Below are 14,619 nucleotides of genomic sequence, written 5' to 3' on the forward strand. Positions count from 1 at the left end.
GAGTCATCAAAGGAATATGAATTATTTGATATGTTCAGGTTTTCTCAAAACCATCTTCTCTGAGGCTTCAATCAGGAACCAAGGTGTGGTTGAATATGATGAAAATAATCATATCAGATGACATTTATCAAGGCTGTCAGCCAAATTTTTGATCCTCAAAGTATGTTTATCAAAAATGACAGACAGACAGAGGGAAAGAAGTGGGGGTGGAGGGTGGAGAAAGGGGGTGATAGATGCATTTTCTTGGAAATAAAACTGTTTTCTGATTTCTTGAAAATATCTAATAAAATAATATCTTAAGAACATAAACCCATTAATGCTAAAAAAGTAAAAGTCTAGTAGTACTAACTGTGACTGTAAAGTAAAAGAGAAAAAACATGTTCATACTTGTGGAATACTTATACTATATTTTCTGAAGTTTATTTTCCAGACTTATTTCCAGCAAGTTATCATTACCAAAGATTACTTGATTTGCTTGTCAGAAGCAAGTTTTCTTGCTTGAGTGAGCACCAAGCAAATGAATGGGGAAAGTCCAATAAGTTCCAGGAGAAAAATAGTCAGTCACATAGTGTTAAATATTGTCACCACCATCACAAAATATGTTGAATAAGAAGTGAGAAAAATAACTTATGTTAATATTGCTTTGATAATTTGCATAGCTGGTGATCAAGGAAATTTTAAAACTCATTTCAGTTTTTATTAGTGAATCATTAGTAACTATTATTAATTTTATTAGTCAACCCTTTAACTTTTTATTCAGTGAAAAACAGCTAGTGAGTAGACAGGACTGTAAATATGTCATTGCAATTGAAAGGTGGTTTTAACAAAATAAATTATGTCATTAATTTCCTTTTGAGGAAACCAGTGGACATTTCCTTTTTTATTTATTTTTTTATAAAGTAATACTTAATGAACTTAATCTTACTACAATATCTGTCTGAGAGAGAGGAAGTACTTCCCCACAGAGTAACGTATAGACTAAACTACAGGGATCCTATTTTCTCTATAATTATATCAAATGTCTTAGCAGTTTGGAACTAATTAGATTGTTCTTAGTGAAAACCATTATGAATTCTATTAAGAACCTATGATTACTGGGTTTCTGCATTCTATTCAAAGAAAATTAGGCTCCTCCTTCACTGCTAAAAACAAAATAATGAAAGAAACACTTTTTCATATCTATTTTCTTGTACAACTGGAACAGTCTATGTAACATTAAAAAATAGTTTAAGAAGAAATGCATTTGAATGAAGAAGTGGTCATCTGAGAGAGCCTTAACTTCCTTATGTGCTAGCAATTAGCTGGTGTTGGTACTCTGTCCTCCAGTGGGAAAGGTAATATTAGCCTAGTGAATGCAGTTAGGAGCTCTTAGGCTTCCATGTGTACGTGAAGTATCCAGCCTCTTCCGCTGAAGGCAAAAATCACTTTGTCTTAAAATATGGACAGTTAGAGGGGAAGAGAGGGGGCAGAGTGGGAGAGGTACTACGTTTTCAATGCATACATTACTTTTCTGGTTCACCTTGTTACAAAAACAGCTTATTGCAAATCTGCACTGAATTCTATTCTCCACTTAAAACTAGGATTCAGCAACATTATTTATAAGGAAAGTATAGTAGATCTATCCCACATTTATAACACTTGTTTCAATGACCGAATTCCTTTTCTGAGACTTCACATGTATATCATTTTCTTACAACAAGGCTAAAAAGTCTTTGGGTTTTTCTTATGTGATCATTTTAAACATCAGTCTTTCTTAGTATAAATTAAGAATTGAATAATGCAGACTGCTCCAACTTTCAATATATATTAAATTAATTGAAATCTGTACATAATATTAACTTTGGGCAAAAACAGAATGGAGTTAATCTAATTAGTAGTGATGCTTTACATAATTATGATCGTATATTCTTCAGTCATGTCAGCAGATCAGGTAATTCTTGTCTTCTCAATGTTATTGTGATATAAGAGGAAACTCTATTCACTATCCAGCCTAGCTCTTTAAACTACATCACAACTGAGAAGTCTCTTGGGTTTTATGAGATAATGATGTGAAATTGACCATAAGTGTGAATTGCACATACATGTGAAGATTTTTTCTATGTACTTTTTTACTCAGCTTCCATGTCTTTTTCCAAAGTTCTGTGGCTCTGTATGTGTTTCAAATTCAAAGCCGAGCACAGGACTTACATTGGCTAACTGTACTACTCATTGGACTAGGGTATTTTGACCAGCCTCAAAGAAAGCATTATACAGTGGGTTAAGGTGTAGAAGTACACTGTCAGAGCCCCCAAGAAATGGCAGCTGCCCCTCACAATATCACAAACCTCCCCCCCTTTTTTTTTCTCTCCCTTACTTTAAATTTCTCTTCCACACTTTTCTGTAATATTATTTCATTTTTGTAATTTAAATCATACTTAGATTTCCTTTAAACACTAGCTTTTAACTTCCTGTTAAAGTATCTGCAATAAAGAAATATTATGAGACTACTATAATTATCCTTAAATTATTAATAACTGCTTTCAACATTAATTCATTTTATCATAGTTTTTAATTTGACTAACAAAAGTCATAAGCACATAGGATATTTTATAGATGATGCTACTCAACAGCATTATAATTGTTAAGTGATGTCTGCTCTTTAAAGGTGTGTTTAGTTTTACAGAAGTCATATACATTGTTCTGACTAACAAAGTATCTAAACAATTGTGGTTAGAAATAGCCATAAGTTACACATTTTTAAAATAATTGCCAGCATATTAGGAGAATACTCATACCAATATTGTGCTGACTGTAATTGCCAGGAATAGATATCAAATTACAGTTAACTGGGACCGATTTTTCACTTCTGTGTGCCTTAAATGAGATTTCTGTATACTATTGACAGAAAATAAAGGGTAGCTTTTGTTCCAGATTTTGATATATTAACTATGACTACCACATTCTGTTCTCAACTACATAGGAATAATTCAATAAAAGGTAAAGATACAGGTATTTGGGTTAGTATGAATTATCTGCACTACCTTTTCTATTAGAGAAGGAAGCTGCAAGGAGGTTACTGATTCAATCTTTCTGAAGAGTGGTCTCAGCGAACAAGCAGTTTCTGAGAAACTGGAACCATAAATGAAGAAGTTGTCATTATTCTGAAGCTATAAATGTCTGGTTGGTTTCCATGGAAAATATTATTACATTAATGAATAATTAAGACTAGAAGTGAAAAAAGCAATTTGTAATCAGCACACAATACACAAGGTTGAGATTCCTGCCTGACAAATTTCTCCTTTAAGCCTTTTCAGACATCTTAAGGCCAGACCCAGTGGCATAACTGTATGAGATGCAGAAGTCTACTCTTGGTGAGGAAGAGGGACAAATTTTTGGCTGTGTCCATGTTACACTATCAATGTGTTCTTCCAGCTGAGGAAAGATCCTGTCATCCCAGACTGTCTCAGTCCATGCCTTATGGCAGGGCTTTATAGTTAAATCAGAAAAATGTGTGAAGAGTGTAAAATCCCTCACCCAGACAAGAAACTTCCTTCCTGTACATCAGCCACAGTTTTTCCTCTACAGTGTCTCTGTGCCTGACCTGTAGGCACAGATCTTTCAATTTCCAGATTTTGGTCAAGCCAGCTGACTGAATGGCAAGGAATTGTTAGCCTCTGTGTGTCCCTTGCTTCTATCCTATGTACATTGTGAGTCTGACATAACTGACTTGAAGCTTGCCAGTGGGATAGCGCTGTGCGTTGATAAGCCAGTAAATTTTTCCTTACTATGATCAAGTGCTTTTCAGCCATTTGAGCAATTCTACCAAGTTGACTGCAGGTGAAATTGGATCTAGAGTTCCTTCCAGTAACTGGCCAGGTTATCAATCTCCCATCATCTTCTAGATAGCAGGAAGAGATTGGGATGCTTTTCAATAAATGATTATTGACTTTATGCACATGTATGCATATATATACATATATGTATATATACATTACAAGGTGTAACTAACTTTTATATATTAGTAGTACTTGTACTTTGATAGAAAGCTCCTGAAGTCATTCAGAGGATAAACTTGAATGACACAAAAGCAAACCTAGCTCCATCCATGAGTATGTTTCTATCTTCTTTCATACAGTGTGCCACAGTAAAGCCTGAAACTCTCCCACTGGGAGGGCAAATGTCAGGACTGCATTAGCTGGAATTCAGTATCCATAAAGGACACCCTTTGCAGATATAATGCCTAACGCAGCTCCTATTGACAATAATATTCCCATGGCTTCCTAATAGATAGTCTAGGAGTCTTTGCTGGCTCAGAAATCCAAGATGAGCCTCTTAACTGGCCTAGTACATGCCTTACTAACACATAATAAGTCTCATATGTACAAAGTGTTCTTCCAAAATATGACACAATGCTGTTAGTGAATGTATAAATTCTATCAATCCTGTATTGAAATTTAATCTTCAGTAAAATTCTATCTCAGGGTCTCAGCACAGCTGCGTTGTATTCTCTATATAGCTTGACAGGTGACAATTATAAATTTACCCTTGGTAGTTGGGCATGGGTTTAAAGCAATACAGAAATAACTCTTCTTCCTTTCCCCTGCCTTCTTTTTCTTAATTATTTTTTTCTAAGTGTAAGAATAGTATTGTGTTTAATATAGAGCTTTGGACTAAGGATATGAATATTAACATAATAAGCATCTTGCATCACCTGCTGAATTTCATCTTGTTTGGCTAGTGATGCATACTCCCTGTGGAGGATCTGTCCGCTTTGCTTGCCTTATCTCCAAACATTTGATTAGAAAGACTTGCACCATATCAGTTACAAACACACAGGTCCACATGACTCCATGTAATCCAAAATAGCCTGACACTATGAAGTAAAAATTAAGACTGGAAAATAAGGTGGAGTAGAGAGTCCTGGTGATAAGAATAATCATAACATGGAAAAATAACTTTACTCTGGGTCATATCCAAAACTCATCAGTGTACGTAAGCACATTTCTGTTAACCGGGTGAAGAAGTACTGAAGCACTTGAGTATGCCTATGTTTATCATTGTATTTTCATGTAGTTAAAATACTGAAGTGCAATATTGGGCCACAAGTTTTGGAATGACTCAGAGATCTGTATTAGCAGGTATGAGATTTACATAGACAAATTGAAAACATACTGCAATGTACTATATTTTATATTTTTTATTGTTGTAAGGAACATCTGTCAAGTGAATTATTATTCTCTGAAACTGCCAGGTGATCTCCCTGGAGAATCTGTTCTTGTGATAAATACAGCAAGGTTAACAGCATGGCATGTCTTTGTCTCTACATCTCTGGAAGGATGACTGTAGTCAGTGGTGTTGCTCTACAGGAACGGCTGAACCGTCTGGGGCAAAGGCCTGGCTGTCTCATCTGGGAAACAGGGCTACTGTTCAAGCCAGTTCAAGGCACCAGGATATACATTTTTAAGGTTTCACATTTCCTATTCCAAGTCTAGGACACATTTCTTTGACTTGGCCCTCAGCAGTAGAAGTATATAAAATGGCAGAAAGAAAAATAGAAAAACAACTTGATATGTGAAACAACTATACATGATAAATGTTAGTGACAAAACCTGATTCACTTTTAGGAAGCTTTGTGGTAATATGCTAAAGTATAATCTGTAGAAAAAAAAGAGAATTTTCTGGGTTTTATTTACAGAGAAGGATTGACCAATTTCAGTCCTTGGCTATTTGAGATGGACAATATGAGTATTATCAGCTGAGACAGTGTTTTTTCACACTGGTAGCTAGTCAGCTTGCATTTAAATGTTCTTCACGCCTAAGTGATAGAATAGTATTCTTACAGGAAGACAGTATCACTAACATTGACTAAATCTTCGTTGTTTCAACTCTGAAACCTTATGTCTTTCTCAGATAATATTTTTTTCATTTTAGTTCTGTGACATGTCCCTCTAAGAAAAAGTAATGTTTAGTCTGTAACAGGAAAATCGCTGTGCCTTTTCTTTATTTCCTTTCTAAACTACCTTCCAACTTCCACAAATCTTCCAGCAAGAGGAGTGTGGAGTGTGTTGTTTCATTAATATGCTATCTCATCTTAAATCTCCTCTGCTAACTACTGACAAATGGCACACAGTAGCACTTCTAGTGACTTGCTGTTCAGGAGTTTTAAGAAGTATAATGCATACAGAGTCTGTTGTAGGCTGGATATTACACACTTTTTGCATCTGCACTAGGCTGTGGGAAGTGTTGAGATTCAGCCAATGCTACTATATTTCTTACACCAAAATGAGGTTGTCCTTCCCCCTTCCTTTTGTCTTTTCACAACTAAACAGAAGCTTTTATATTTATATTTATATTTTATTATAGTCTCCTACTTCTATTATTTCTTATGTTGATATCCAAACCATAACACAATTGATACGGTCATATGGTGCAGCTATTGTAAAATATTCAGGTCTCAATAAACAGTAATTTTGGTTTACCTTAGGAACACAGCTTGGGTAAAAATGTGGAAACTTTGATAATTTGCAGTATTTTCAGTATTAATCACTAAATTATGCAGTCATATAAGGATCTGGTGCATCCATGTTGTTATACCACAGCAAAGCAGTGTTGCTCTCCAGCCCACAGCAACTTACCATGCACAGTGAATTTTCCTCACATGGAAACCTTGAATCTTTAGTGCATCAGCTTTGCATCCTTCTGATCAATTTCTGATCAGAGCTAATCCTTATTAGTTCCGTATGTCACTATCAACATCAGTTGTTCAAGAAAGTCTCCTCACATGACATATTAATTATCAAAACTACAAAGGCAATCAGGGTTTCTTCTTTTTATTGGTTCATAGTGTTTGGAACTGTGCTCTCACACAATGACTTTTCATTTTCAATGCCCTTCTTCCCCACTACTCCCTCAAAAAATACGTTGCAGAACATTCTTATCTTTTGTCAAAGGCTTAGATTTATTTTAATTCAGTACCACTGTGTTTAACCAATTCTTGTTTTGTCTTTTTCCCCCTCTCTTTCAGAGGATAAAGTATGGACAACTGTGTACCATGATCTGCAAATGCAGACTTCTGTGGGAGGCAACAGCCTGGAGAAGTTATCTGTACTGCAGCTCAACTACAGTGCAACAATGGACCAAATTTCTGCCATTACCAGTAGTGCTGAATACTGTGAGCAGTTTATCTCCTATTCTTGCAAGATGTCCCGGTTGCTGAATACACCAGGTAGGCTGAGAATGGGATATCAATTAAATAGTGTTAAAGAACTTTATCTGAACAATTCAACGGGTATTGGTGTTAGACCAGTCCATTCAGTGAACATTGTTCTCCTTCATTAAAGTTCACAAAGAGGTAAATAATTGAAAATACAGAAGAAGTTATTTTCCTAGGAAATTTTACCTCTTTGCTTACAACTAAAACGAATTTTGTCACACCACAAATCTATGTGTTTTTCTCTTACATATGTTGGTCCTTAAAGCAGGAGGCTTTTGGTAAACAGGATAACTTTGAAAGTTTAATCAGTAGAGGCATTGAAAAATTGCTTTGAACTTTATCTTGTTTTTTGGGTTGTTGGTTTTCATATGCTATAGCCAGCAAGGGCACTGGCTGAATGAGGTTTGGAATTTTCCCCCTAATATCTCTGAAACAGTTTCTTAAACACAGTGTATTTGTGGGTATTAAGATGCCTTATAAATTGTAGAGATTGGCATGGTCAGTAATGTGGTTGTGTGAGAAATATAATATGCTATTAGGTACAAATAAATTCATTATAAGTTTCTCCTTTTGCTGTGTGGCTTTACTGGAAGAGAACAGCCCTAGTGTTGCTTGCTATATGTGCCTCCTCAACAAGTCTTACCCGTAACTGATAAAGGCGGTTGTTCCAGAATCAGTAAAACAGCCCATAAAGAAAGAATTAAGTTTTAGAAACTCTTTTGATATGCACCTAGTACTTCAACTATTCTCTAATTGTGTATGATAGCACTTGATGTTAAATAAATCTTTAATGGTACTTAACAAAGATGGTGTTATAAGTGGAAATATATAACACATTTTTGTGATTGTGAAATGAATTCATTGTGATGGGAGCAATTAAAATGCATTTCAGATGAAACTAATGTCTGGATTCTTACAGTGTTATACTTTGAGCTGCTTCCCCTCGTGAATTTATTATAGTGTATTTTCTTATGGTGCTACAGATAAGGATTCATTTGGCATGCATGTGCATCTTATCCCTATTTCCATAAGCATTCTGTTAGTTAATAGATACTGTAATGCTTGTTACTCCTCTCCCTCCTCTCTGATGTTTTTGAACTATTTCTAATGCATGGTTTGTCTCTGTTGCTATTATTTTGCTTAATTTAGCATAGCACAGAGACTCTGCAAAGTGGGAAATGATTTCTTTCTTGGGCCTTAATGTAGAGGATCTTGAATCATGTTCATAACTAGAAGCATTTTGATTAGATTCTGCTTATGGATACAATCTCTCTGCTTGTGTATGCTTCAGAAAAGTAGTATATGGATGTATCTCTGGGCAGGTATTTAGAAGGTGAATTTACTTGGGGACAGAGCTAGAGATGGCATGCATAAAAAGCTCATAGTTTACACAAAATACAGTGTTAGATTCTCCTTTAAATGTATAAGACTATTCTTTCAGGACTAAATTGTACTTGTTAGTATATATTATAATAAAAGAAACATATATGGTAATTGCTAATATTTGCCCTAGCTTCTAGATTTAAAAGAGCAATGAAGCAGCACACAAAATAACAGCTTACTGAAAATTTATTTAAGGGATAATCAATTCCAGATGTTTGCATTTTAAAGCTTCTTAAAAATGTTTGGGTGTATTTTGTAGATACTTTTTTCTTCACATTTTCACATTTTATATGTAAAGATAAATCTTCTTACAAACTCTTTATAAGCCAGTTTTTTGGACTGGAAAGTGAGTTTCTGGAGATATTCTATGAGGTAGGGGTTTTTTCCCTTTAAGTGAGAGAAAGAAACAACAAAGGCAGATCATTTAATGTAGACAGTAACAGAAAAACCCACACTGCAGTGTTTACATAACACCTATTTTTTTTGTACACATAGCACAGCACTAACTTGTGTATTAGTGGAGAACAGGACAATACAGTCTTTCTTAGTCTTTCTAAGCTATTTGTTCTTGTCTTCAGTCTATGGTTTCTAAGCTAAGGAAGTAATTTTTCATACCTTTCTCTGTTTCTTTTTCTTTTTTTTTTTTTTTTTGAGAATTGCCTTATTTGTTAAATATATTATTACATACTATTTATGTCACAGCATAACTAGCTCCAAGTACTCATGTGGCTTCTTCCACCACAGAGCTTTCTCTATACATCATTACAGTATAGTGCCCACACAAAGAAATGAAAAAAAAAAAAAAAAAATTGTATTCATCAGGAAGTGGGATCCTGGTTTTCTTGAAGCCAGTGGTAAAACCTCTATAAACTTCATGGGATCAGGATAGCATTTGTGGCCTTGAACACAGGTGTTTTTCTAGGTTGGAACTTTTCCATTACACCTTTCAGATATTCAGATAACCACTTAGAATAGACTAATCCTTTTGTTTTAAATTGCATCAAAGAGAACAGAGAAAATGGAGAAGACAGGGCGGCAACTCAACTTTTTCATCTTTTTGCCCCCTGGGGATCATGTCACTTTACAAAATGATTCCTTCTCAGGGAGAAATTACTCAGTTAACATATTTAAACAAATCAGCACTGAAGCCATTTATTGATCTATTAATGGCAAGTAATTAAATAAGCATCAGTGAACTATGGATTTTGCTGCTTTTATTTATGCATTTCCTGACAAGGTAAAGGTATATGCAATTGCACTGATATATGTTCTGCTGTTAATAATAGATTACATAGGGGATTTTTTTATGCAGTGGAAACTGCATAAAAATACTGCGTTTGAGGAAAGCCTTCATATTAATAAACCTGCTTTGTTGTGGGTTTTTTTTGGCTGCAGGCTTAGTCATCAAAGAATTCTCATTGTCATGTGCTTTGAGAGCAAGACATGAAAAGTAGTCTGTACAAACTAAGAATTCTTATTCTTCTGTTATGAGTTTTAGACTTTGAATCTTTATTCCTCCAGAACCATGTCTTTTTTTTTTTTTCTTAATCATGGGCTTTCATCCAAGTAAAATAACATGTACATCCCAGAGAACAAATTAAAATCATAGCCAACAATAGGGATTGGGAATGCTTTTGCAGGTCACAATGTTATTGCCTTTCCACTTAGTCTGAGGGAAGCCAATAATAAGATGTTCCATGTAAATTAAATCACAAGGGACCTCTGAAAAAAGTACTCTCACAAGACTGTAGGATAATTCAGGTTCGAAGGGAGTGCAGAAGGTCATCTGGTCCAATTTGCTGCTCAAAGATGGGTGAACAGTCTTTGTCTAGTAGCAAGTAAAGACTAACTGGAAATGCAATTTTCCTTCCTCACTGTTTTAAGTTTGGTTTTCTTGTTTGTTTTGAACAATATATTTTAAATTATGTTCAGGCCTAGAGGTCTGTTTCAAAGCCCTATAAAAAGATCATCAGAAAAACAAAATTAGTCAAGGAGCTTGGTGACTTTCTTAAGAAAGCGCAAAACCAGACATGTCTGCTGAAAATACACGATCTTATCGCAATAAACAATAAAATTATAGGTACATTGTAAATTTCTGGGGAAACGATTTCCAAGCAGGAAGCCTACAATGGCTGCAGTTGCATAACAGTCTTTATGTCAATTAACTACATACTGAGGAGATGTGTTCAGTTCCTTACTCTGATACAGATTTCCTCTCTTTTAAAAATTTAATTTTTTTTTTTTTTTTCAGTTCACTCAACATGAGGCTTATGATTCTTGTCTATATTGCCCATTTAGATAATATGTTTTTTCGAGCAGGAATTCCTTTGTGAATATGCAGTTATTACCATGATAGAGGTTTGATCGTGGCAATCCAAGTAACTATTACTGTTAATGAATTAATTAAATGATAAGCTCATGGATCATAATTGCAACTTAATGACAGTGTACATGTATATGTAAATTTGAAAAAAAAAAAAAAAAAAAAACAAACAGACTTTTCACTTTGTTTTGCTCTTTTACATTTACATTTCTCATATCCTCTTTTCTTCTCATTTCCTTGTAAACGTCCACTTTGAGAAGATAATGATATGTTTAGTACTGAGGACATGCAGAAAGCTAGCTTTTTTCTGAGTTCTCAATTTCTGAGTTCTAGTTGGTATTAGAGGTGATAGGACATTTCCCTCATTAGCAAACAGGACCTTAGAGATAAAAAAAAGTTCTTTTGTGACCACTGGATAGCAAGAGAGAAAGAGGCAACATAGGATATAGAATCACTTTGTTTTTATAGGAAGAAGCTTACCTTCTTTGCTGTAAGAAATGAAGTGATATAGAGAACAGTGATACAATAAACTAATAGAGTGCAGAATGTTGGTTAATAAAATTACATATCTTCATCCACTGTTGTCATGAGAATTCCTAATAACACCTGCTTGTGACTCCCTTGGTATGAAATTCTCTATAGGTCACTGATCTCAGCCTCTGAAATGGGAAGGGAACAGCATACTGGTTCTGCCGTTCCTCCCTTCCCCCTAGGAACAAGACCCTGAAGGGAGGAGGGCTGCTGTGTTTACAGTATCTACAAGTCTCATTTCCCAGAGCTGTAGGAGCTGTAACAAATAATCAGAGTGTGGGAGCTAAAAGATACAGAGAACAGAACAAGATCTGTTGGTGTGTGTTCCAATTTTTATTTCTAGTCAGTGTCTGCAGGCAGCATATGAAAAGCATAAAGCAGAGTTACTGCAGTACATGAATTACTGTTTCATGCCTGTTTGTCTTTGGAGGAAATGAGACAGCAGCTTCATGAATTCAGGAGTTTAACAGGTGAAATAGAAAACTTAATTTGTTGTATGGTTGTTTTGGTTAGAATAAAGCAGTTGCAATACCAGTAGTGAATAAGATTTATGGATAGACTGAGATAAAAACAAAGTTGAAAATTACAATGTGATATTTTTCCTAAGTAGTCATCCAAATCAGGAATTAATACATAAACTTTCACATCACTAGACACTAACTGATCTAGAATGCTAGTTGCAGATATAATTCCTGCTTAATAAGAGTTTTTCAAAGAGACTCTGAGAGGAATGGGATTACCTACAGTCCTACAGCGATGAATAGAAGCTGCTCCAGAACTTGCTCAGGCTTCAGCATTCAATCCTCAATGCTTTCAGAAAACATGCCCGTAAGATTTCATGTATCTTGTCCAGCCTTAATAAATGTATTGATTGAACCCTTCTTTGCCAGTGTTCTAGAAAAGCTGGTTTCAACTTCTAGTGATTTTTCAAGCACAAGGGTAGCAACAACATCCTTGCTCCACTCTGATCTACATGCTCATGTCCTAGAAGTGGAAATCAACAGCTTTGGGAGATTTCTTCTTTCCTTAGTCGTTGTCACGTTGCTATAGAAATGAAGCAGACATTAATTTATAGGTTAAATGCTTCTCATGAAGTATATATCAGTCCTCATAGGTAAATGCTAGGTAGGTAAATGGTTAGTTAAGAGGTCATTTTTTCCAATCCATTATTAATAAACCCCACTCTCACGTCTTTGTTTCACCCTGTACCTTTTCTTGTAGCTTAGCAATTCCTTGGGGGTTTTTTGATGCTGTGATCACTGAACCTCTTAGTTTCAATTTATCTTCATCATTCTTTTAGCCAGCAAACTATTTTTGCTAAATTTCCAAGTTACCTTTGCTGTTGTGTAGGAATTAGATTTAATCCAGTATCACCAAGTAGAAAAGTGTACATGTGGCTTTGGTGTTTGTTAGAAATAATACTAGCTGATAAGTGCTTTACGAGCATTAGAAATCCTCTATGGAAAGTGTAACTGCAGTCTGTCAGGCCTAGTTTCTTTGCTATGCCTTTTCAAGAAAACATGGTGCATTTGAATTTTAATTCTACTGTTATAGCAGAATGTTCCAGACCGGTTGTTTCTCATACCTACTCTCTCTGTAAATGTGCTCTTCCTGGGAAAAGATTCACTATCTTTAGTTCTTAAAAGAAAGATAAAGGAAGGCAATAATTACGCCTTTGTTTGTACTGAATCCTTTTTTTATAAAACCTTCAGGAACCCCAGTTGTTCTGGTGAAAAGTCACCTTTCTTGATAAATGTCTAAAACAGATTATTAATTTCTCAGACAAAATGGATCTAGAAGTTATATCATTGCTTGTCTTGACAAGAATTTCTCTTTCACTCATATCATAAATGCACTCACATTACTCTGAGTATTTTTTCTTTTCAAATATCCAGTGTTTCTTTTAACACTTCAATTCCTGAGATGAATGTGTGTTATAAACAACTGTATGTAGAATCAAGCTAAACATATGCAATTAAGAGACAATGGTATTTTCCAGTGCATAAAACAAAAGGCTCCTAAGACAGAGCTCCATTCCCTACTGTGTTATGGACTTTTTTTGGCTTTTCTTCACTGTTCTGCATTGCCTTATAAGAAAGGTGTTCAACTATTAGTGAAGCATTGCCTGCTCTGTTTTCATGAATGAGGTGATGACGTTTCATTTCTTGAGACTGTGATTTTTACCAATTATCTGAAGGTTATAGTTAAGCTTTCCTAAATTCTAATGTCAGTTTTCCCAGCTGACAGCCTGGGGCTCTGAGCTATATCTTCTATATTAGGTTTTACATTTGGAAAGCCTTTCTGTTTCTTAGGAGCCTCTTTAAACAGTCTTTAGTTTATATTCAGAGTTTGGAAGTACTGGAACCACTTTGTAAGAACTACGTTTTGTTGTTAGTAATGTTATCAGATCCCACACCCTGTGTCATACATAGTGAGCTCATCAGATAAACCTCTGGAACATGGCAGAATGCACATGAACTTGAGAATGGATATGGTGTGATTACTAAAATATATGTGGCTATTTGAGATATGAACAGCCTTATACATTTTATTCCAGGAGTATATTTGAGTATGTTTTTTTAATACACTTTTTATCTATGTAGGCTTGATGTTATTTATCAAATCAGTCTACTAAAATTTTTTTCTGAATTGTCTCTGAAACAGAGTGCCTGAAATAGTTTCCCCTTTTCACATTGTCAGTAATTCCACATACGTTTTTCCTACTTTTCCACATTTTCTTTATAGTATAACCCATTATTTCCATTAATCCCTTTCAATGATTTCATACTCTGCCAGCACACATTTGCTAATGTTAAACAATGTCACTTAGAGTAATCAACATTGTCGGAGTGTGCATGAGGACAGAGTTTTACTAAAGGTTAAAGGGAGCATGCAAAAAGTACAACATATTTTAAAATCAGATTCACGTAATGTCATTGGCATTATAATCTGGGGGAGGAGAGTGCATTGTCTCCTTGAATTTTTGCACCTTTATGTGCTTGTGGCATAAGCCCCACATACCTGTATATTTTTTTGTGGAAATATATATGTATATAGGTATTTATATACAAAGAGATGTCCTCCAGATAATGATCACTTCTTCTTAGAAGGAATTACTTCAACAAGATCTTTTTTCAATGTATCTTTTGAAATATTTTCTTATGTCAGACTTGCTCAATGTAAGAAGGTG

At 35.0% G+C, this 14,619-nt stretch overlaps 1 protein-coding gene across 1 annotated transcript in view; it reads left to right on the plus strand.

Annotated features, from left to right (window-relative positions):
- CNTNAP2 (contactin associated protein 2) overlaps nucleotides 1-14,619 on the plus strand; it is a 1,392,626-nt gene that overhangs the window by 1,030,854 nt on the left and 347,153 nt on the right. Inside the window, exon 13 of the mRNA XM_042806379.1 lies at nucleotides 7,004-7,204. Within this exon, the coding sequence (XP_042662313.1) occupies nucleotides 7,004-7,204 (201 nt within the window). The remainder of the gene's footprint in view (nucleotides 1-7,003; nucleotides 7,205-14,619) is intronic.

The sequence above is a fragment of the Tyto alba genome, unplaced genomic scaffold, assembly GCF_018691265.1.
Source record: "Tyto alba isolate M040663 unplaced genomic scaffold, T.alba_DEE_v4.0 Super-Scaffold_46, whole genome shotgun sequence".
Classification (NCBI taxonomy): Eukaryota; Metazoa; Chordata; class Aves; order Strigiformes; family Tytonidae; genus Tyto; species Tyto alba.